The sequence below is a fragment of the Macaca thibetana genome, chromosome 6 (assembly GCF_024542745.1).
Source record: "Macaca thibetana thibetana isolate TM-01 chromosome 6, ASM2454274v1, whole genome shotgun sequence".
Classification (NCBI taxonomy): domain Eukaryota; kingdom Metazoa; phylum Chordata; class Mammalia; order Primates; family Cercopithecidae; genus Macaca; species Macaca thibetana.
In genome coordinates this window covers 40397497-40418559 of record NC_065583.1, presented here as the reverse complement: position 1 = coordinate 40418559, position 21063 = coordinate 40397497, and the positions used below count along the sequence as shown (strand labels likewise).

The 21063-nt window shown below is 44.1% G+C and overlaps 2 protein-coding genes across 7 annotated transcripts in view; both read left to right on the top strand.

Annotated features, from left to right (window-relative positions):
• The window catches only part of RELL2 (RELT like 2), a 347299-nt gene that overhangs the window by 22419 nt on the left and 303817 nt on the right, over positions 1-21063 (top strand). The gene's annotated exons all lie outside the window — the stretch shown is intronic.
• Positions 3694-21063, top strand: part of LOC126957240 (protocadherin gamma-C4) — a 190277-nt gene continuing 172907 nt past the window's right edge. Inside the window, exons 1-2 of one of the 6 annotated variants that reach the window (XM_050794905.1) lie at positions 3694-6968; positions 13260-14253. In XM_050794905.1, the coding sequence (XP_050650862.1) occupies positions 4554-6968; positions 13260-13475 (2631 nt within the window). In that variant the 5' untranslated portion in view covers positions 3694-4553 and the 3' untranslated portion in view covers positions 13476-14253. Of the gene's footprint in view, positions 6969-13259; positions 14254-15417; positions 15967-16027; positions 20995-21063 lie in introns of those variants that run through there. The other 5 variants (XM_050794896.1, XM_050794901.1, XM_050794900.1 and 2 more) reach the window with 5 other exon arrangements.

The following is a 21063-nucleotide window of genomic DNA, read 5'->3' as shown; positions in this document are numbered from 1 at the left end:
GAAAACTAACCTGCTAGGGATATCATACTGGGCCTCTGGGTGCCGCTGTCCGCCAATCCGTGGCTGGAGGGAAACAAAGCAATCCACTGACGCAGCAGTCCCTGCAGGCTTTTTAGAAACACTATAGGAGAGGACTCTGCCTGCTGTCTCTCTCGCAATCTGCTCCAAATATCTTGGTCAGGAATCTCACGATGTCTAGTGACCCAGAGTGAGGAGCTGCCTTTTATTCCTGAGCATCGCAGGGAGCAGGAAGCAGGGAGCAACGGTAGAGAGAGGTATTCGGATCTGAGTACCAGCAAGAAGAAGAAACAGAGGAAGAAGTCCCCCATAAGGAAGGTGTGAGGAGTGCAGGAATCGCTGTTTCCCTGCCTGAGGTCTTTATTCTACGTAGCTGATACGCTGTAAGATTCTGGAAGAGAAGGCTAGGGGTTGAAAGGTTGGTAATCTCTCAGAAGATCTGTGTCTCGGTGACGGGAAAAACTACGGGTAAGTGCTGAGAAGCCTCTCTTTACATACAGCTGGAGAATGAGCCAGAGAGGAGCTTGAGAATGACAGGATAGATCTAGCAGTTATGCCCAAGGAAGACCCTCGGCCATTTGAATTTGAAGGTACTGAAAAATCATATAAATGTTTTTCATACAAACGTATGCATCTTGGATATAAATAAAATGGCTTTTAGCACACGTTTTGGAAATTCTGGAAAACATCTTAATAAGAGGAACTTTTACTCTTAAGCCCGCAGTAGATTTTGAACACTGGCAGTAACTCTGTACAAATATATCAGATTAATTTTAATAGCCATCTCCTCTTCCCCTAGAAGTAAAGGAGAGTACTACAGCAGTATGTACTCTGAATTGCTGCTATTGAAGAATCCCTGAGCCTGTGCAGTGGGGCACTCCTGTGGTCCCTATTACTCAGGAGGCTGAGGCAGGAGGATTGCTTGATGCCAGCTAGAGGCTGCAGTGCGCTATGAGCACAACTGTGAATAGCCACTGCATTCCAGCCTCAGTAACATAGCCAGACCCCATCTCTTAGAAAAGAAAAGAAAAGAAAAGAAAAGAGAAAAGGAAAAAAAAGAAACCCTGAACCAGAGGAGCAGAGCTGCCACCATTTAGTGATGGGGAGGGGGCAGAACAGCTCAGGGCAAGACACAGGCCTTGGATGGCAATGCCAGTCATCAGATATTGAGCAATGTGTAAGTGGGGTTAGCCTGCAAGAGAACATGCCCACCACCTCCTCCTCTTCATTCTTCAGGTGATCCCCAATGACCTAGACAATATCTTCAATATAGAGTTCTCCTGATCTTTCTACACAATTTTACAGGGCATACAGAATATATTTCCTGTCCAATAATGACAGAAATACTTGATTCTGAAGAGTAACAGTTACAGCATGGAATATAAGACTGGAGGCAGTTTGAGGGCCCACTTCAGAGTCCTGGTTGAAATGAATGCAGTCAGTGCAGGTGACTTTCAGTTTGGCGTCTAGTCCTATCAGAGGTAAGAACTGTGGTTGCCCTAACCAAAACAATAGGACTAAGAGACCTTAAATGAAAGATGAAAATTATTATAGAGAGAAATGATCATACTGGCCAACAATTCACCTCCAAGAATTATGATGTAATTCTTTGTCAGCTACTCACAGATGGAATTCTAAACTGGTAGCAGACCCTGAAGGACAATGTCACCATCAGAACCACCAACAAGGACAAACTGTCCCTCTCCTGCATCACCCTGCATATCATCGGCATCCACAAAAATGCTCATTCTTCAACAAGCCTCCTATTTCTTTTGGGTGACTGGAAACACTACCCAGAACCTCCATCACATACTTTAGCACTTCCCACCCTGACTTAGGGTCCCATATGCCTCCTGTTTCTTCTTGACCAGTGACCTGCCACTGTGGGCACTGTCATTCTGCATGTCAGTGAGTGCAAAGTGCTGTGGTGTTCATGCAGACTATCTTTGAGCTGACTCTGCGGACCAGTGACCAGGGTTCAACTTGCTCAGTATCATCCTGAACTTGCATGTGATGGTGGATGACCATTGTGAAAATGCAAGGACACTATGCCAGGAGTTACAGCCAGGTGGGGCCCTCTTTGATGCTGCACCACTCACAATGCAACTGAGCTATCCCATCACCAAAGTGGACACCAGCTGGGGCACAAAGGCTGACTGTCCTATCGTGCTTCAGGTCAGCTAATGTGGCTCTTCAAACTAGGGATGTGCACGAGCTAGATGTGTGCTGTGTCACTGTGGGTAACAGAGATGCAACCTGCCAAGGTTTGTTGGTCACCATGCTCAATGGTGAATCATCACGCTGTACCTGGTTGCTGCTCACAGTTTGCAGGAGTTGCTGCCAGACCTCAGCAATCACCCAGCACCCAACAGCAGGCAACAGACAGCACCCAACAGCTGTAGTTTAACCTGGGATGGCCTTTGCCTTGATCTCCATGCTATTTCTCCTCAGTGTGACTCTGGGCATCTTTCTGAACCTGCAATGCCCTCTATAGCCCCATTGCCTGGGGCTGCTTTCAGCCAGATCTCTGGTCCAAGCCTGGATATGGAGTTGTCTCCAACTTAAAGGAAGGAAATTTGCCATGTTCCTACAACGTATGTGTGGCTTTAGATATTTTTAAAATCTTAATGTCTTTAAATTAACTCAAGAAACAGCTTTCAACCAGATATTCTCTGCAGTGCCAGCTATGAAGCTTTGTTTTGTTTTGTTTTTGTTTTTGTAGAAACGGGGTTCACTATGTTGATCAAGCTGGTCTCAAACTCCTGGCCTCAAGTGATCTGTCCACCTTGGCCTCCTAAAGTGCTGGGATTGCAGGCATTAGCCACTGTGCCTGGCCAGCAATGAAGCTTTAAATGTTACATTTGATTCAAATGTATTTGTGTGATATTTTAACATTTTTATTTTATACTTATCATCCTTTTATAAATCACTCCTGCGTGTTTTTGGTTGCTGAGAGTAGGGAGCCCTACAGGTTTACTTGCTAGTTCTTATGTATATTTTAATTTGCCTCATTAGCTCACAGTTTCTTTGGGGAAAAGTTTGTGCCTATTAATGTGTATTCTGGAAAGTTACGTTCTCTGTTAAAGAGTTCCTTCCTTGCAGTATCAAAGGTGATTTATTGCATCTTTAAATTTCTACTCTTTGGCTCCATATACTTGTCTTTGAGAAGCTGAGAAACTGTAGATTTAGTTATATAAGAACTAAAATTCTCTTTCCAAAAACTATTCTTGAGACCTTTCGTTGTTTTCTTTCTTTCCTTATTTTTAACTTTTCTCAGTCATGGTGTCATTGGGTTGGCTCGCTCAATTTGTTCCTGAAGATATCAGACTCTGGAGTGCGGATAGCATGCTTCTCTAACTTTGGGGTAAAGATAAGTAAGTCACTCTAAGCCTGAGACATTTTAATTAGTAACCCTTTGCTAATCCTGCAGTGATTAAAAGAAAGAAGGCCACATCCTCATCTTAACTGGTTAAAAAGTACTGTTAGGAGAAAACCAACTTCTCTTGGAGAAAATATTAAGCACAATTACAGGGGAATACATATTATAAGAGACAATCTAAAAATAAAGATGAGACCATTTTTCTTTTCAGCTGTGAAGAATAATATCATAGAATTTGACTCTGAAATTTGAAATCTAAATTATATATTCATGTGACTTTTCAATGAAATTCCAAGAGCCCAGTTTTATTTTTTTTCAAAATGTATTACCTTTGGGTGAATCTTAAGAATTTTTTAAAGCCTACATAATGCAAAGACACTTCAAAAAAAGAAGAGGAAAAATAAGGATATGGTTAAACCATACCCTTCAAAATCCCAAGGTTTCTGATAAATATTCAAATCGTAATGGGAAGGAAATGGGATGGTACAATTTTTTAAAGTCTAGCTTATATTCTAAAAGATTATCTTTCCCTCCAAGACTTTTCATCCTCTAGTCAAAGGAGAGCTGCTCTATGTGGCCTGGGAAATTATCAAGTGGTCAAGCTTTACTACAGAAAAAGTGGAGAGATGATTTTGTCCTCATTGTGATGTTAGGTTTTTACTATCATTCCCTGAATAGCAAACAAGGAAAGCAGATAGCATGAAAATACTAAGATTCTCCTGTATATTTCAATTTGGTGACATTTAGGCACATTTAAGGAAGTGAACATATAGTTTCTCCTTTTCATACATATATTGTAGAATGATTTCCTTGACAATAGACTAAAACTTAAGAAAATATTAAGTTAATGAGAAAGTTTTAAGTATTTTCTAGGAATGCAGTAACTGGTTAGGACTCTGGGTGCCGCTGTTCACTAATCTGGTAGATACAGGCAGTACACACACTTCAGGAGGAGGGGGGAAAAAAAAAGCTCTTGTGCCTCTTAGAACCTCCATAACCGCCAGATTGAAAACAGACTGTCCAAGACTGCCTAAATCCTACTTCTGGATGACTCTCCACTCAGAATTCTCCTGAAAATTGGGTTAATTTCAGCTCAGAAAAGCAGGAACGATACCCTTGGTACTGGACTGGAAGAAAACTACGAAGTGAGAGAGCCATGAAGATTCAGAAAAAGCTGACCGGCTGCAGCAGGCTGATGCTTCTGTGTCTTTCTCTGGAGCTGCTGTTGGAAGCTGGGGCTGGGAATATTCACTACTCAGTGCCGGAAGAGACAGACAAAGGTTCCTTCGTGGGCAACATTGCCAAGGACCTAGGGCTACAACCCCAGGAGCTGGCAGATCGCGGAGTCCGCATCGTCTCCAGAGGTAGGATGCCGCTTTTCGCTCTGAATCCTAGAAGTGGCAGCTTGATCACCGCGGGCAGGATAGACCGGGAAGAGCTCTGCGCTCAGCGCATGCCATGTCTCGTGAGTTTTAATATCCTTGTTGAGGATAAAATGAAGCTTTTCCCTGTTGAAGTAGAAATAATTGATATTAATGACAACACTCCCCAATTCCAGTTAGAGGAACTGGAGTTTAAAATGAATGAAATAACCACTCCAGGTACCAGAATCTCATTGCCATTTGGACAAGACCTTGATGTGGGTGTGAACTCACTCCAGAGCTACCAACTCAGTTCTAACCCTCATTTCTCCCTGGATGTGCAACAGGGAGCCGATGGGCCCCAACATCCAGAGATGGTGCTGCGGAGTCCCCTAGACAGAGAAGAAGAAGCTGTCCACCACCTCATCCTCACAGCTTCTGATGGGGGTGACCCAGTCCGTTCAGGGACCCTCAGAATTTACATTCAGGTGGTGGATGCAAATGACAATCCTCCAGCATTTACTCAGGCACAATACCATATGAATGTCCCCGAAAACGTGCCACTGGGCACTCGACTGCTCATGGTAAATGCCACCGACCCTGATGAGGGATCTAATGGGAAAGTAACGTACTCCTTTCACAATGTAGACCACAGAGTGGCCCAAATATTTCATTTAGATTCTTACACTGGAGAAATATCAAATAAAGAACCACTAGATTTCGAAGAATACAAAACTTATTCAATGGAAGTTCAAGCCCAGGATGGTGCGGGGCTCATGACTAGAGCTAAGGTACTGATCAAAGTTTTGGATGTAAATGACAATGCCCCAGAAGTGACCATCACCTCTGTCACCACTGCAGTTCCAGAAAACTTTCCTCCTGGGACCATAATTGCTCTTATCAGTGTGCATGACCAGGACTCAGGAGACAATGGCTACACCACATGTTTCATTCCTGGAAATTTACCCTTTAAATTGGAAAAGTTAGTTGATAATTATTACCGTGTAGTGACTGAAAGAACACTGGACAGAGAACTTATCTCTGGGTACAACATCACAGTAACAGCAACAGACCAAGGAACTCCAGCTCTGTCTACTGAAACTCACATTTCACTGCTAGTGACAGATATCAATGACAACTCCCCAGTCTTCCATCAGGACTCCTACTCTGCCTACATTCCCGAAAATAACCCCAGAGGAGCCTCCATCTTCTCTGTGAGGGCCCACGACTCGGACAGCAATGAGAATGCACAAATCGCTTACTCCCTAATAGAGGACACCATCCAGGGAGCACCCCTATCTGCCTACCTCTCCATCAACTCCGACACTGGGGTCCTGTATGCGCTGCGATCCTTCGACTACGAGCAGTTCCGGGACTTGCAACTGAAAGTGATGGCGCAGGACAGTGGGGACCCGCCCCTCAGCAGCAACGTGTCGCTGAACCTGTTCGTGCTGGACCAGAACGACAACCCGCCCGAGATCCTGTACCCCGCCCTCCCCACAGATGGTTCCACAGGAGTGGAGCTAGCGCCCCGCTCCGCAGAGCCCGGCTACCTGGTGACCAAGGTGGTGGCAGTGGACAGAGACTCGGGCCAGAACGCTTGGCTATCCTACCGCCTGCTCAAGGCCAGCGAACCGGGACTCTTCGCGGTGGGGCTGCACACGGGCGAGGTGCGCACGGCGCGAGCCCTGCTGGACAGAGACGCGCTCAAGCAGAGCCTTGTGGTGGCCGTCCAGGACCACGGCCAGCCCCCTCTCTCCGCCACTGTCACGCTTACCGTGGCCGTGGCAGACAGGATCCCCGACATCCTGGCCGATCTGGGCAGCCTCGAGCCCTCCGCCAAACCCAACGATTCGGACCTCACTCTGTACCTGGTGGTGGCGGTGGCCGCGGTCTCCTGCGTCTTCCTGGCCTTTGTCATCGTGCTGCTGGCGCTCAGGCTTCGGCGCTGGCACAAGTCACGTCTGCTGCAGGCTTCGGGAGGCGGCTTAGTGCCCGGCTCGCACTTTGTGGGCGTGGACGGGGTTCGGGCTTTCCTGCAGACCTATTCCCACGAGGTCTCCCTCACTGCGGACTCGCGGAAGAGCCACCTGATTTTCCCCCAGCCCAACTATGCGGACACGCTCATCAGCCAGGAGAGCTGTGAGAAAAAGGATTTTCTATCAGCACCCCAGTCTTTACTTGAAGACAAAAAGGAACCGTTTTCTCAGGTAAACTTTTGTGATGAATGTATAAGCTATCTAGAGAAAAATAATTCTTGATTTAATTTACTTGCGTTCACTCTTTACTACAGATAGTTCTTCTAACCCATGTATCTTTGTGGCTTTTTATTACAAGTCCTGGAAAATCACGATTAAGTGAGTCTACACGTTCATATGCAGGTATATTTATAATTGTTCTTGCATTGAAAAGGAGACTGTGATCATAATGTAGGTGGTTGGGTTGAAGGTATGTGTGAGATGCCATCTCTGTCTGGAAGGAGCACTGCATTAGAAACAGGGTGATTTAGCTTCTAACATTTTCTTACTTGCCTCTGGGTTAAAGGGTTTGATTAGAAAAGGCTCACCAATATTTAAATGTCTAATACTATTTTCAAATTTTCTTGTTATAAATACCTGCTAATTTACCCCGGAATTTAATGTAGGCGTCATCTGTCAGGACACTGTGATATTTTATTTGGGGACATTTGAAGAGGTGAAGATTGTCTAAAGTAGTATTTTTAATTGTGTTCATATAAGATTATAGGGATCTATATAAACTGCAATTTTAAATTATTGTTGAATATTTTAGCCCTTTATTCTATCTTTATTTTCAGATTTTTTTTAGTTTTGAGACAGGGTCTTGCTGGAGTGCAGTGGCATGATCATGGCTCACTGCAGCCACTACCTCCTGGGCTTAAGTGATCCTCCCACCTCAGCCTCCCAAAGTGCTGATATTACAGGTGTGAGCAGTGGTGCCTGTACTGAAGAATACATCTATTTAAGTAATTTATGAAGTAACAAAGTGAACAACAGAAAATTTATCGTGCAACTTGAGAAACAGCTTTGAAGCCTCCTGACTTATACATTATACCTGTAATGAAATCAACTAACAAAAATCAAGTGTACATCCTACTTTAATGTGTGTTAACTTTTCAGAAGAAAAAAAAAGCATGGTCGGGGAGTAGGTCCATGCTCTTTTATATTTACTCTGCTCCAATAAAATACAGAGATACATAAAATATAAGAGGAAAGCAAAAGCAAAGTGGTTAGCTGGTCTGAAGCCATGTGAGTTACAGTCTTGGACTTAAAAGAAGAAATTGGGCCGGGCGCGGTGGCTCAAGCCTGTAATCCCAGCACTTTGGGAGGCCGAGACGGGCGGATCACGAGGTCAGGAGATCGAGACCATCCTGGCTAACACGGTGAAACCTCGTCTCTATTAAGAAATACAAAAAACTAGCCGGGCGAGGTGGCGGGCGCCTGTAGTCCCAGCTACTCGGGAGGCTGAGGCCGGAGAATGGCGTAAACCCGGGAGGCGGAGCTTGCAGTGAGCTGAGATCTGGCCACTGCACTCCAGCCTGGGTGACAGAGCGAGACTCCGTCTCAAAAAAAAAAAAAAAGAAATTGAAGGTTAGGAAACTGCCTCCAGCAATGTAATAGGGACAGAAGTGCTTCAGACTAGATAAATGACCTGGACCAGGCTTACTGCCTGAATCCAAAACAAGCAATGAGGCCCTTCAGCTGGTTAAAAAGGAAGAGAAAGATGCACGAACATGCTGCCTAGCTGGGCGCAGTGGCTCACGTCTGTATTTCCAACAATTTGAGAGGCTGAGGCGGAAAGATCCCTGGAGCCCTGGAGTTCAAGACCAGCCGGACACGGTGGCCTGCAACTGTAGTCCCAGCTACGCGGGGCGGGGCGAGGCGGGGAGGGGCGGGGCGGGCCGAGGCGGGGCGGGGCGGGCCGGCGCAGGTGCTGACGTGACGGGATCGCTTGAGCCCAGGAAGTCAAGGCTTCAGCGAACCGCGATGGCGCCACTGCACTCCAGCTTGGGCAACAGAGCCACATCATGTTAAATAAGTAAATAAATAAATAAATAAAAATAGACGCTGCCGCCCAATTCCTGTGGCTATAGCTTTCTTGGTAAGCTGTGTAGACTGAGAGAAAGAGACAGACACGGATGCTGGATAGAGACAGCGAACACCAAGTATCTCTCATGTGAGCTGTGGTATCCAGAATATCACTGCTGGGTATCATTAAAGCGTCATTAAGAGACCCAGTTATGGCCTGGGACCTGAGGTCAGATAGAAATTATTTATTTCAAAACCATTATAAATGAGCACTGAACCCAGGAGGGAAGGAGACAGGGACATAGTGTAGAAAAGAAAAACAAACTAAAACTGAAAATAAACAGAGCTCTTCCACTAAAAATAAATATACAAACCAAAATTTCAAAACACACATGTCTCATAGAATTTATTGTTGCTAGTAAGAAACTTTCAACAAACTATTATCTTTTAAGGTAATCTCTGTTTTTTCTCTGATAACCATTGAAGACTTTCTCTCATTCTTGCTGTGTGTCTGTTGCATTTTTATTTTTATTTTTTGCTTGGTACCAAGAGTATACTCTCAATTGATAGCTAAGTTATCTCAGTTCTGGACTTTCTCAGCTCTTATAATCATAACTTTTTTCTGCGTATATACAAGTGAGCTACATTTACCTATTAAAGGACAAATATTACAAAATTAGTTGATTTTTAAAATCCATATTCTTATAATACATATACTTAAAAATACACTGAAACAGTAAAACTAAATATATATGTATGCACACAAAAAAAGAAAGCAGTCATGTTAATATTAATATAACAACAAAGTTGTATTTAAGGTAACAAACACAAAATGTGATTTTAAAAAATGAACTGATTATAGTTGTAAAAAGAACAGATGATCAAAAGAATATAAAAATATGAGTTTCTATTACCAAAAAATGTAGCTTAGAAAATACCAGAATATTTTAACATAATTCCATAAGAAATAATAGACCCTACAGGGAGAAAGTTCGTTAATATACAGAAGATCTAAACAACATAATTTATAAGGTTGATCTATTAGGATTCTAATAGATCTGTTGTACACACAACAAATATGGAATAGTCATCCTTGAACAGATAGACAATCTACAAGTTTATTATCTAGTCATTACAAAAAAGGGTTCAGCGAATTCCAAAGTACCAATAATATACTTGCCTTACAACACATACTTAAATCACAAAGGAAACATTTAAAAATAGAAAAGGGGGAAAAAGTTTGGATATTTACATCCACACCCTTAAATAACTCTTGGATTTCAAAAATCACAATGACAATGACAACTACTCAGAAGAGAAGGATTTAAATATTATTTATTAAAAATTGTGAGATGCAGCTAAAACTAATTAGGAGTAAGTTTATAGACAAATGCAATAATTTTTTTAAAAAAACAAACAAAATTCCTTTTTTTTTTTTTTTTTTGTTGAGACAAAGTCTCGCTCTGTCGCCCAGGCTGGAGTGCAGTGGCTGGATCTCAGCTCACTGCAAGCTCCGCCTCCCAGGTTCACGCCATTCTCCTGCCTCAGCCTCCCAAGTAACTGGGACTACAGGCGCCTGCCACCTCACCCGGCTAGTTTTTTGTATTTTTTTAGTAGAGACAGGGTTTCACTGTGTTAGCCAGGATGGTCTCAATCTCCTGACCTCGTGATCCGCCCGTCTCAGCCTCCCAAAGTGCTGGGATTACAGGCTTGAGCCACCCCGCCCGGCCAAAATTCTTTAAAATACATGAATTTAGCTTGCCATTTAAGAAGATAAAAAACACATAATGAGTGTATACTAAAATAAAATGATGCAAAAAATAACAAAGAGATACATTTTTGAAATGCAACCATGGAAGAATTCTGAGGATGAAGTAACAGAAGCAGACAAAAAATGTTGTAGTAAAACCAGTGGGGAGAAAATGAAAATTCTGTCAAGTCTAATGTTAGGACTCATTTAAGAGAGCCAGGCACAATGGCATATCTATAATCCCAGCTATTGAGTAGGCTGAGGCAGTAGGATTGCTTGAGCCCAGGAGTTTGAATCCAGCCTGGGCAGTATAACAAGACCCAACCTCTATAAAACAAAACAAACACAAACACAAAAATAAAAATTAAAAAACCAAAGCAAGATATACCATAGTAACTCTACAAGAAAACATGGTTGGTATCAATTATTTCCAATACATTTTTCTTCAGTCTTCTAAGAGGAATGGATGAAAGTAAAAATGAGAAAATTTCAACAAGGAAGGAGTCAAAAGGCAAACAGACTAAAGGGTCACCAGAAATGGGCAATTCCACTTATGCCACTTACAAAAATTAATTCAAAATGGATCAAAGAAGCAATATTCAGAAGCAATAAGACCCTTTTAGCTATTACGTTTAAGAACTAAAACTATGCAACTCTCAGAAGAAAACAGGAGGAAACCTTCATAACATTGATTTTGGCAATGATTTCTTGGATATGACACCAAAAGCACAAGCAACAAAAGAAAAAAAAAGGTATACTGGACTTTATCACAATTAAAAACTATGTGCAGCAAAGAACAATATCAATAGAGTGAAAAGGCAGCCCACAGAATGAGAGAAAATGTTTCCAAATCATATATCTAAGAATGGATATCCAGAATAAAGAACTCCCACAATTCAACAACAAAACCTCCCAAACAATTGGATGTTAAAATGAGCAAAGGACTTGAATAGACATTTCTCCAAAGATGATATACAAATGGCCAAAACCATGTGAAAAGATGTTCAACATCACTAGTCATATGTTCAACATCACTAGTCATTAGGGAAATGCAAATCAAAACCGTAATGAGATACTACTTCACATTCGTTAGAATTGCTGTCATAAAAGAAAAGAAAATAAGTGTTAACAAGAATATGGAGAAATTGGAATTCTTGTGCATTGCTGGTGAATATAAAATGATACAACTGCTGTGGAAAATGGTATGGTGATTCCTCAAAAATTTAAACATAGGATTACCATATAATCCAGCAATTCCACTCTGGTTATTACCCAAAAGAAGTGAAAGTAGGGACTTCAACAGATATTTGTACACCTATGTTTATGGCAGCATTAGTCACAATAGTTGAAAAGTGGAAGTAACCCAAGTGTACATTGACAGATGAATGGGTAAACAAAAAGTGGTTCACAAATACAATGGACTATTATTCAGCCTTAAAAAGGAAGGGAATTCTGTTACATGCTACAATATGGACGAACTTCAAAGACATGTTGTCAAGTGAAATAAACCTGTCAAAAAATGACAAATACTGTACAATTCCTCATATATGAAGTTCCTAGATTAGTCAAACTCATAGAGCAAAAGGTAGAATGGTAGCTGCCAGGGACTGGGTGAAAGGCAATGGGGAGTTACTATTTAATAAGTACAGAGTTTCAGTTGGGGAGGATGAAAAAGCTCTGGAGGTGGATGGTGGTAATGATCACACCAGAATGTAATTTGAATGTACTTAATGTCACAGAATTGTATGCTTGACAATGGTCAAAATGATAAAGATAAAACAGGAGTAAGAAGACATCCACTGCATTGTATTTGACACCCTTGGAAAATGAATATCAGAAAAAGAACTTGACAACCTCAAACAATTTTGAGTGACTGATTCCAAAATCCCCTTCCAACTCTAGCTTTATCAAATAGATCTGCTTTCCATTTCTGTAATGTTCCATGCTGTCTCTCACCTTCAAGCATTTATTCTGAGGTTCTAGAACAATTCTTCAGCCTTTTTCTTGATTCAATCCTACTTTTTAGGATTCAGCTTCAATCATGCCCTCAAAAAGACTTTTCTGACTCCAAATCTAGACTGGATACCCTTCCCAGGTATTTCTCCATCACCCAGTGTTTCCTACCTCATATCATGGCAATTACACTCTCTTTACTTTATTCTATTACACTCTCATTACTCTATTACACTCTCTTTACTTTCTTATGTCCTCCTCCAACCTTCATGCTTGAGACCAGGGCCTGTGTTTATCATGTTCACCATTTCTATCTCCAGCCCCAGTCATGCAAAGTGGGAGGCACATGTACCCAACTAAGTGTCTGATGATTCAATAATTTAAAGGCAGATTTTGAAGGTAAATGCTAAGCCATCAACCACAAAAGTTCAAAATATATAACCTTAGAAGAAAATGTAGCTAACGTTTCTTAATTGATCTTACTGCTTCTGATTATACAATAAGAGATGGAAGATGTTTGTAGCAAGAGCACTGGTGGCATTGATTAATGCCTTGAGCAGTCAATTATACTTTCCTAGCAACTATTATCAAGGTCATGTTCATTTATACCAGTCTTATTAATCCTGATAAAAAAAGATTCCTGTTTTGAAAGATCTAATTCTACGGTATCTTAGAGCTGTAAGATTCTTTAAAGCACCTTGAAAGTCAACAAAGGCAAACAAACAAGAAGTAACTTAAGTTTTCCCGAGCAGGTGCAGAAATTATTTAGGCCTCTGAGCGTCGCTGTTGACCACCTAAGGAGTAAAAAGCAGCAAAGCCAACCAATCCAGCAACACGCCTCCCACAGCACAACAGGCTGGAGGTTTGGCCCTAAAGCTTCAGGGCACCAAAGAAATTCAGTCGAACAGCCCACCATTTGTCTCCATAGGGACCTGGGTCCTGTGAATGCTGGTCATCTCACAGCCTGAGGAATAAAGATTGGAATCCGCACTGAATGCTGGAAGTTGACTCGGAGAAAACTGCGACAGGAAGGAAATGGCGGCTCTGCAAAAGTTGCCACACTGCAGAAAACTGGTCCTGCTGTGCTTCCTTTTGGCGACCCTGTGGGAGGCCAGGGCTGGGCAGATTCGCTATTCTGTGCCAGAAGAGATCGACAGAGGCTCCTTCGTAGGCAACATCGCCAAGGACTTGGGTTTGGAGCCCCTGGCACTGGCAGAGCGGGGAGTCCGCATCGTCTCCAGAGGTAGGACCCAGCTCTTTGCTCTGAACCCGCGAAGCGGCAGCTTGGTCACTGCGAGCAGGATAGACCGGGAGGAGCTCTGCGCTCAGAGCGCACCGTGTCTGTTGAATTTTAACATCCTGCTGGAGGACAAATTGACTATTTATTCAGTAGAGGTGGAAATAACAGATATTAACGATAATGCCCCTCGCTTTGGAGTAGAGGAACTGGAGCTAAAAATCAGTGAAACCACTACGCCAGGATTCCGGATTCCTCTTAAGAATGCGCATGATGCGGACGTAGGTGAGAACGCCCTTCAGAAGTATGCACTCAACCTAAATGATCACTTCTCCCTGGACGTGCGAAGCGGAGTTGATGGGAACAAGTACCCAGAACTGGTGCTGGAGCGCGCTCTGGACCGCGAGGAAGAGGCTGTTCACCACCTCGTTCTCGTGGCTTCTGATGGGGGTGACCCAGTGCTATCTGGCACCTCCCGCATCTGCGTGAAGGTCCTGGATGTGAACGACAACGCGCCTGTTTTTACACAGCCCGAGTACCGCATAAGCGTTCCCGAGAATACGCCCGTGGACACCCGGATACTCACGGTGACCGCCACTGACGCAGATGAGGGCTACAACGCTCAAGTGGCATATTTTCTAGAGAAAAGCCCTGGAGAAACCTCAGAGGTATTTGAGCTTAAGTCAACATCTGGAGATCTGACAATCATAAAAGATCTAGATTATGAGGATGCTACATTCCATGAAATTGATATTGAAGCTCAGGATGGTCCGGGCCTTCTAACCAGAACGAAGGTTATCATTACGGTTCTGGACGTGAATGACAATGCCCCAGAATTTTACATAACATCTGCTACTAGCTCAGTTTCTGAAGACTCTCCTCCAGGAACCGTAATTGGGCTTTTTAATGTACATGATAGAGACTCTGGGCAGAATGCATTCATCACCTGTTCACTCCCTGAGAATCTTCCCTTTAAGTTAGAAAAGTCAGTGGACAATTACTACCGACTGGTTACAACCAGAGCCCTTGACAGGGAACAGTTTTCCTTTTACAACATCACTCTAACCGCTAAAGATGGAGGGAACCCCTCCCTGTCCACGGATGCTCACGTTTTGCTCCAGGTGGCAGACATCAACGACAACGCACCCGCCTTCTCCCGCACATCCTACTCCGCCTACATTCCTGAAAACAACCCCAGAGGAGCCTCTGTCTTCTCAGTGACGGCCCATGACCCCGACAGCAACGACAATGCTCATGTAACTTACTCTTTCGCGGAGGACACTGTTCAGGGGGCACCCTTATCCTCTTACATCTCTATCAACTCTGACACTGGAGTCCTCTATGCACTGCGCTCCTTTGATTACGAGCAGTTTCGAGACTTGCAACTGTGGGTGATGGCGCGGGACAGCGGGAACCCTCCACTCAGTAGCAATGTATCAGTAAGCCTGTTCGTGCTGGACCAGAACGACAATGCGCCCGAGATCCTGTACCCCGCCATCCCCACAGATGGTTCCACCGGCGTGGAGCTGGCGCCCCGCTCCGCAGAGCCCGGCTACCTGGTGACCAAGGTGGTGGCGGTGGACAGAGACTCGGGCCAGAACGCCTGGCTGTCTTACCACCTGCTCAAGGCCAGCGAGCCAGGACTCTTCGCGGTGGGGCTGCACACGGGTGAGGTGCGCACGGCGCGAGCCCTGCTGGACAGAGACGCGCTCAAGCAGAGCCTCGTGGTGGCCGTCCAGGACCACGGCCAGCCCCCTCTCTCCGCCACTGTCACGCTCACCGTGGCCGTGGCAGACAGGATCCCCGACATCCTGGCCGATCTGGGCAGCCTCGAGCCCTCCGCCAAACCCAACGATTCGGACCTCACTCTATACCTGGTGGTGGCGGTGGCTGCGGTCTCCTGCGTCTTCCTGGCCTTTGTCATCGTGCTGCTGGCGCTCAGGCTTCGGCGCTGGCACAAATCACGCCTGATGCAGGCTTCAGGAGGCAGCTTGACAGGCATGCCCAGCTCGCACTTTGTGGGCGTGAATGGGGTGCGGGCTTTCCTGCAGACCTATTCCCACGAGGTCTCTCTCACTGCGGACTCGCGGAAGAGTCACCTGATCTTCCCCCAGCCCAACTACGCTGACACGCTCATCAGCCAGGAGAGCTGTGAGAAAAAGGATTTTTTATCAGCACCTCAATCTCTACTCGAAGATGAAAGGGAAGAAACGTCTTCTCAGGTAATCTATCTTTTCACAACATCCGTACAAGCTAGTTTGCTGAAGTAATTCACTTACTTGTTTACTATATCTATTTTGTTCCCCGTATTTCCTTGAGGGCAGAGTCAAGTTGTAGGAAGTGAGCCTTGGTGAATTATTTCTTGGTAGGTCTTAGTGTTCACAGGCTGTAAGAGGAAGAAGAGACACGAGAATCGTTGTGCAATGAATGTAAACCAGGAGTTAATAGATGATTATCCAAAGAGCACTGCATTGAGTGACTAGGGTATCTGGTCTCTTACACTTTCTTCTTCACCCCTGGGCAAATCATCTCATCCACCCGGATCAACAATTTTTTTCTTTGTTAAAAATATAAAGATTGGAGTTTATGTTTGCTCAAGTCCTTTCTTCTTTTAAAATATGACTTTTACTTTATATTTGAATCTGTATATGAACAGTGAAACACCTTAGTCGGCTAATTCTTTCTCATTCAGTCTTAATATATTTCTCTCAGTTTGACAGCAAAATTGTTTTCCTTAACTTGCATGCCCTTCCCTGTTAAAAATATGGAAATTTAGAAATATACATTCCTTACAGTGTTTCCGGAATTTATGTCATTTTATTTTGGCTTAGTTTTAAAAATCACATTAGTCTCTAAGCTATGTGCTTCTTGAAGAAGTGACTGACTTATCATCTGCTCTATAATAAAGTTGTAGAGTAGTAATAAACAGGTTTCTCCTTTTTTTATCTTTCTCATATGTGGGAACCATAGTGCCTTTTAATCTTTAAAATAATATATATCCTCAATATAGTTTTGCTTAAAGAAAAGATACAAAAGATTCATATCATACAATTGTCCAGAACCATCTTTTGTATACATCTCTCTTCTCAAGGTTTCTACTCACAGTAGCTGCTAGAAATGTTCCCAATCCCTCACCCAATCCCAATGCCCCTCTGAACAATTTTCTTTTCCCATTCCTCTTCCTATTGTATGTTGGTTATGTATTTAATAACAGAGAACAATAAACACACTAATGTTCTATGTAAATGGCATAATTTTTAATTTTTATTTGGAAATTATCATGTACCAATTGAGCCTTTTATTGAATGACACCGTATCTCTCAAAGTGCCGTGATTCTTTATGTTGCATCTTTTCTGAGACAATGTGTTGTTTTGGTTACTATTACATAATTCTCTATGAGTAAAATTGGAACTCACTGTGGCATAATATGTCACAATATCTTTACTTGTAGGTGAATAATAAAGTATAAACAGGATAATTAAAGCAGTTATTTTTAGTGTGTGTAGTAACTCCACAAGAATAAATGCCTTATGCATAGATATGTCATGCATCATGATTGAAATGACAAATATATGTGTTTATATTTCTGTGCTTGGAAACTTATAGAGAAAGAGATTCTGGAACATAAAAGCTTATTTCTACTGGTTTTAGTAGTGGGTTTTGAAAAAACATCCTTACAGTCTAGATTTAAACAAAGCGAACTTCTTTCAGTACCCTGAGGGGCTGTGATTTCTCTCTCACATCTAGGCATTGTCATGCTGTTCTCTCCCACATCCAGGCCTTTTCACTGATCCACTCCTCTCATGTTTCCTGGGAAAGCCTTTGCTAACCTTAAAGGCCCAATTGAAGGCCCCCCTAACCCGCTTGGCTTTTCCCACTATGGTAATTATCTCAGTACGCTACAATTCCCTGTTTGCTTTTATATCCTTATAATCTCTGTGAAGGGAGTGACTGTGTCTATATTGTTCACCTTAAATCCCTAAACATATTGTCTGACACCTAATTATGTATTTGTTTAATGAATATTAAATAACAACAAATATTGAAACTAAGTTATCAGGTCACCAAGAACAAACTTAAAGAAATATAATGTATAAATATGGCTGATATTTTTGTGTGCTTCTTTTCTTCTTTTCCTTCTCTCAGCTCTTAGAGAGTTAAAAGTATAGAGAGGGAAAGGTGAAAGATATCAAATAACCCTGATAAATGTAGTAAGTATAACAATAAACACATTATCAAGATTCAGTGGTTGAAGAACAAGTGGTGGTCATGTCTTTTAATAGTTGTGTTGGTCCTTAGGGCCAGTTCTTTGTTACTGTGTGTTTCTTAAACTGAACAGTTCAAAACAGTTAACTCCACTATGTCTGAAGCAATGTTGGTGGCATTAAGGTTAGTGCATGGATTCCCAAGAAAGATAACTTGAGGCCACACTGTTTAACATATATCAATTCAATTATGTTCAATCAACACTAGTCCTCTTATCTCTGAGAAGAAGGATTTCAGGTCTTGGATAACTCAAAAATAATCATCTGTTTGTCTGAGAGGATGCAGTAAACGGTTAGGCCTCTTAGTGTCGCTGTTGACCACTCAAGAAGGAGAACGCAGCTGGAGAACTAGTCCACCATTTCCTTGCTCCTGCAATGCAAAGAACCAGCAAATTAGACTCAGAAAATCCGAGGCGGCTGCCAACCTCACCTCTTAGTCAACGAGCGGTTTGACCTGTGAATTAGGCCCATAAAATACTTCGTTTCTTGAGAAAATAAGATTGGAGTCCGTCGTGGGAAACTGGAACCGAATTCAGAGAAAGCTATTCCCCGAAAAGGAAATGACCAAATGCCTGAGTTTCCGAAATGGCAGAGGACTGGCCCTGCTGTGCGCGCTTCTGGGGACGCTGTGTGAAACAGGATCCGGTCAGATCCGCTACTCGGTGTCTGAGGAGCAAGATAAAGGTTCCTTCGTGGGCAACATCGCTAAAGACCTGGGGTTAAAGCCCCGGGAGCTGGCTGAGCGCGGAGTCCGCATCGTCTCCAGAGGTAGGACGCAGTTTTTCTCTCTGAATCCGCGAAGCGGCAGCTTGGTCACCGCGGAGAGGATAGACCGGGAGGAGCTCTGCGCTCAGATCCCACTGTGTCTGGTAAAATTTAACATCCTGGTTGAGGATAAATTGAAAATTTTTGAAGTAGAAATAGAAATTAAAGATATTAATGATAATGCTCCTAATTTCCCAACAGAGGAATTGGAAATAAAAATTGGTGAACTAACGGTTCCTGGAACCCGATTTCCACTTAAAACTGCTTTTGACCCAGATGTAGGCATGAACTCCCTGCAGAACTACAAGCTTAGCCCTAATGACTACTTCTCTCTGGCTGTGAATAGCGTCTCTGAGGGGGCCAAGTATCCAGAGCTGGTGCTGGAGCAGGCCCTGGACCGTGAGAAAAAAGAAATTCACCAGCTTGTCCTGGTTGCCTCTGATGGTGGCGACCCTGTCCACTCTGGCAACTTGCACATCCAAGTGATAGTCCTGGATGCAAATGACAACCCACCAATGTTTACTCAGTCTGAGTACCGTGTAAGTGTTTGGGAGAACGTGCCTGTGGGTACCCGGCTGCTCACAGTGAATGCTACTGACCCTGATGAGGGATTCAACGCTCAAGTGTCTTATATTCTAGATAAAATGCCTGGGAAAATCGCTGAGATTTTCCATCTCAACTCAGTGAGTGGAGAAGTATCAATATTAAAAAATCTAGATTATGAGGATGCCATGTTCTATGAAATTAAAATTGAAGCACAGGATGGACCAGGTCTTCTTTCAAGAGCCAAGATTCTACTCACGGTTCTGGATGTGAATGACAATGCTCCAGAAATTACAATTACGTCTCTCACAGGCTCAGTCCCAGAAGAGGGCACCGTTGGAAGAGAAATTGCTCTTATCGATGTGCATGACCGAGATTCTGGGCAGAATGGGCAGGTTGCAGTTTTTGTCCTGGGAAATCTGCCATTTAAGTTAGAAAAATCAATAGACCAATATTACCGCTTAGTGACGGCCACATCCCTAGACCGCGAACAAATGTCAGAATATAACATCAGTCTGAGAGCCTCAGATGGGGGAAGCCCGCCACTGTCCACAGAAACTCACATCATCTTGAATGTGATTGACATCAATGACAACCCACCCACCTTCCCTCACTTATCCTACTCCGCCTACATTCCAGAAAACAACCCCAGAGGAGCCTCCATCTTCTCAGTGACGGCCCAGGACCCAGATAGCAACGACAACGCCCACATCACTTATGCATTGACCGAGGACACCCTCCAGGGGGCGCCCCTGTCCTCCTACGTCTCCATCAACTCCAACACTGGCGTCCTATATGCGCTGCGATCCTTCGACTACGAGCAATTTAGAGACTTGAAACTACTGGTGACAGCCAGCGACAGCGGGAACCCTCCACTCAGCAGCAACGTGTCGCTGAACCTGTTCGTGCTGGACCAGAACGACAATGCGCCCGAGATCCTGTACCCCGCCATCCCCACAGATGGTTCCACCGGCGTGGAGCTGGCGCCCCGCTCCGCAGAGCCCGGCTACCTGGTGACCAAGGTGGTGGCGGTGGACAGAGACTCGGGCCAGAACGCCTGGCTGTCTTACCACCTGCTCAAGGCCAGCGAGCCAGGACTCTTCGCGGTGGGGCTGCACACGGGCGAGGTGCGCACGGCGCGAGCCCTGCTGGACAGAGACGCGCTCAAGCAGAGCCTCGTGGTGGCCGTCCAGGACCACGGCCAGCCCCCTCTCTCCGCCACTGTCACGCTTACCGTGGCCGTGGCAGACAGGATCCCCGACATCCTGGCCGATCTGGGCAGCCTCGAGCCCTCCGCCAAACCCAACGATTCGGACCTCACTCTGTACCTGGTGGTGGCGGTGGCCGCGGTCTCCTGCGTCTTCCTGGCCTTTGTCATCGTGCTGCTGGCGCTCAGGCTTCGGCGCTGGCACAAATCACGTCTGCTGCAGGCTTCGGGAGGCGGCTTAGCGAGCGTGCCCGGCTCGCACTTTGTGGGCGTGGACGGGGTTCGGGCTTTCCTGCAGACCTATTCCCACGAGGTCTCCCTCACTGCGGACTCGCGGAAGAGCCACCTGATTTTCCCCCAGCCCAACTATGCGGACACACTCATCAGCCAGGAGAGCTGTGAGAAAAGCGAGCCTCTTCTGGTAACTCAGGATTTACTTGAAACGAAAGGAGATTCCAACCTACTTCAGGTGAGTTTATTTATTTCTTTGAATATTATGAAGAACAATTATGAGAATGTGGTTATTATAAAGCTTTAA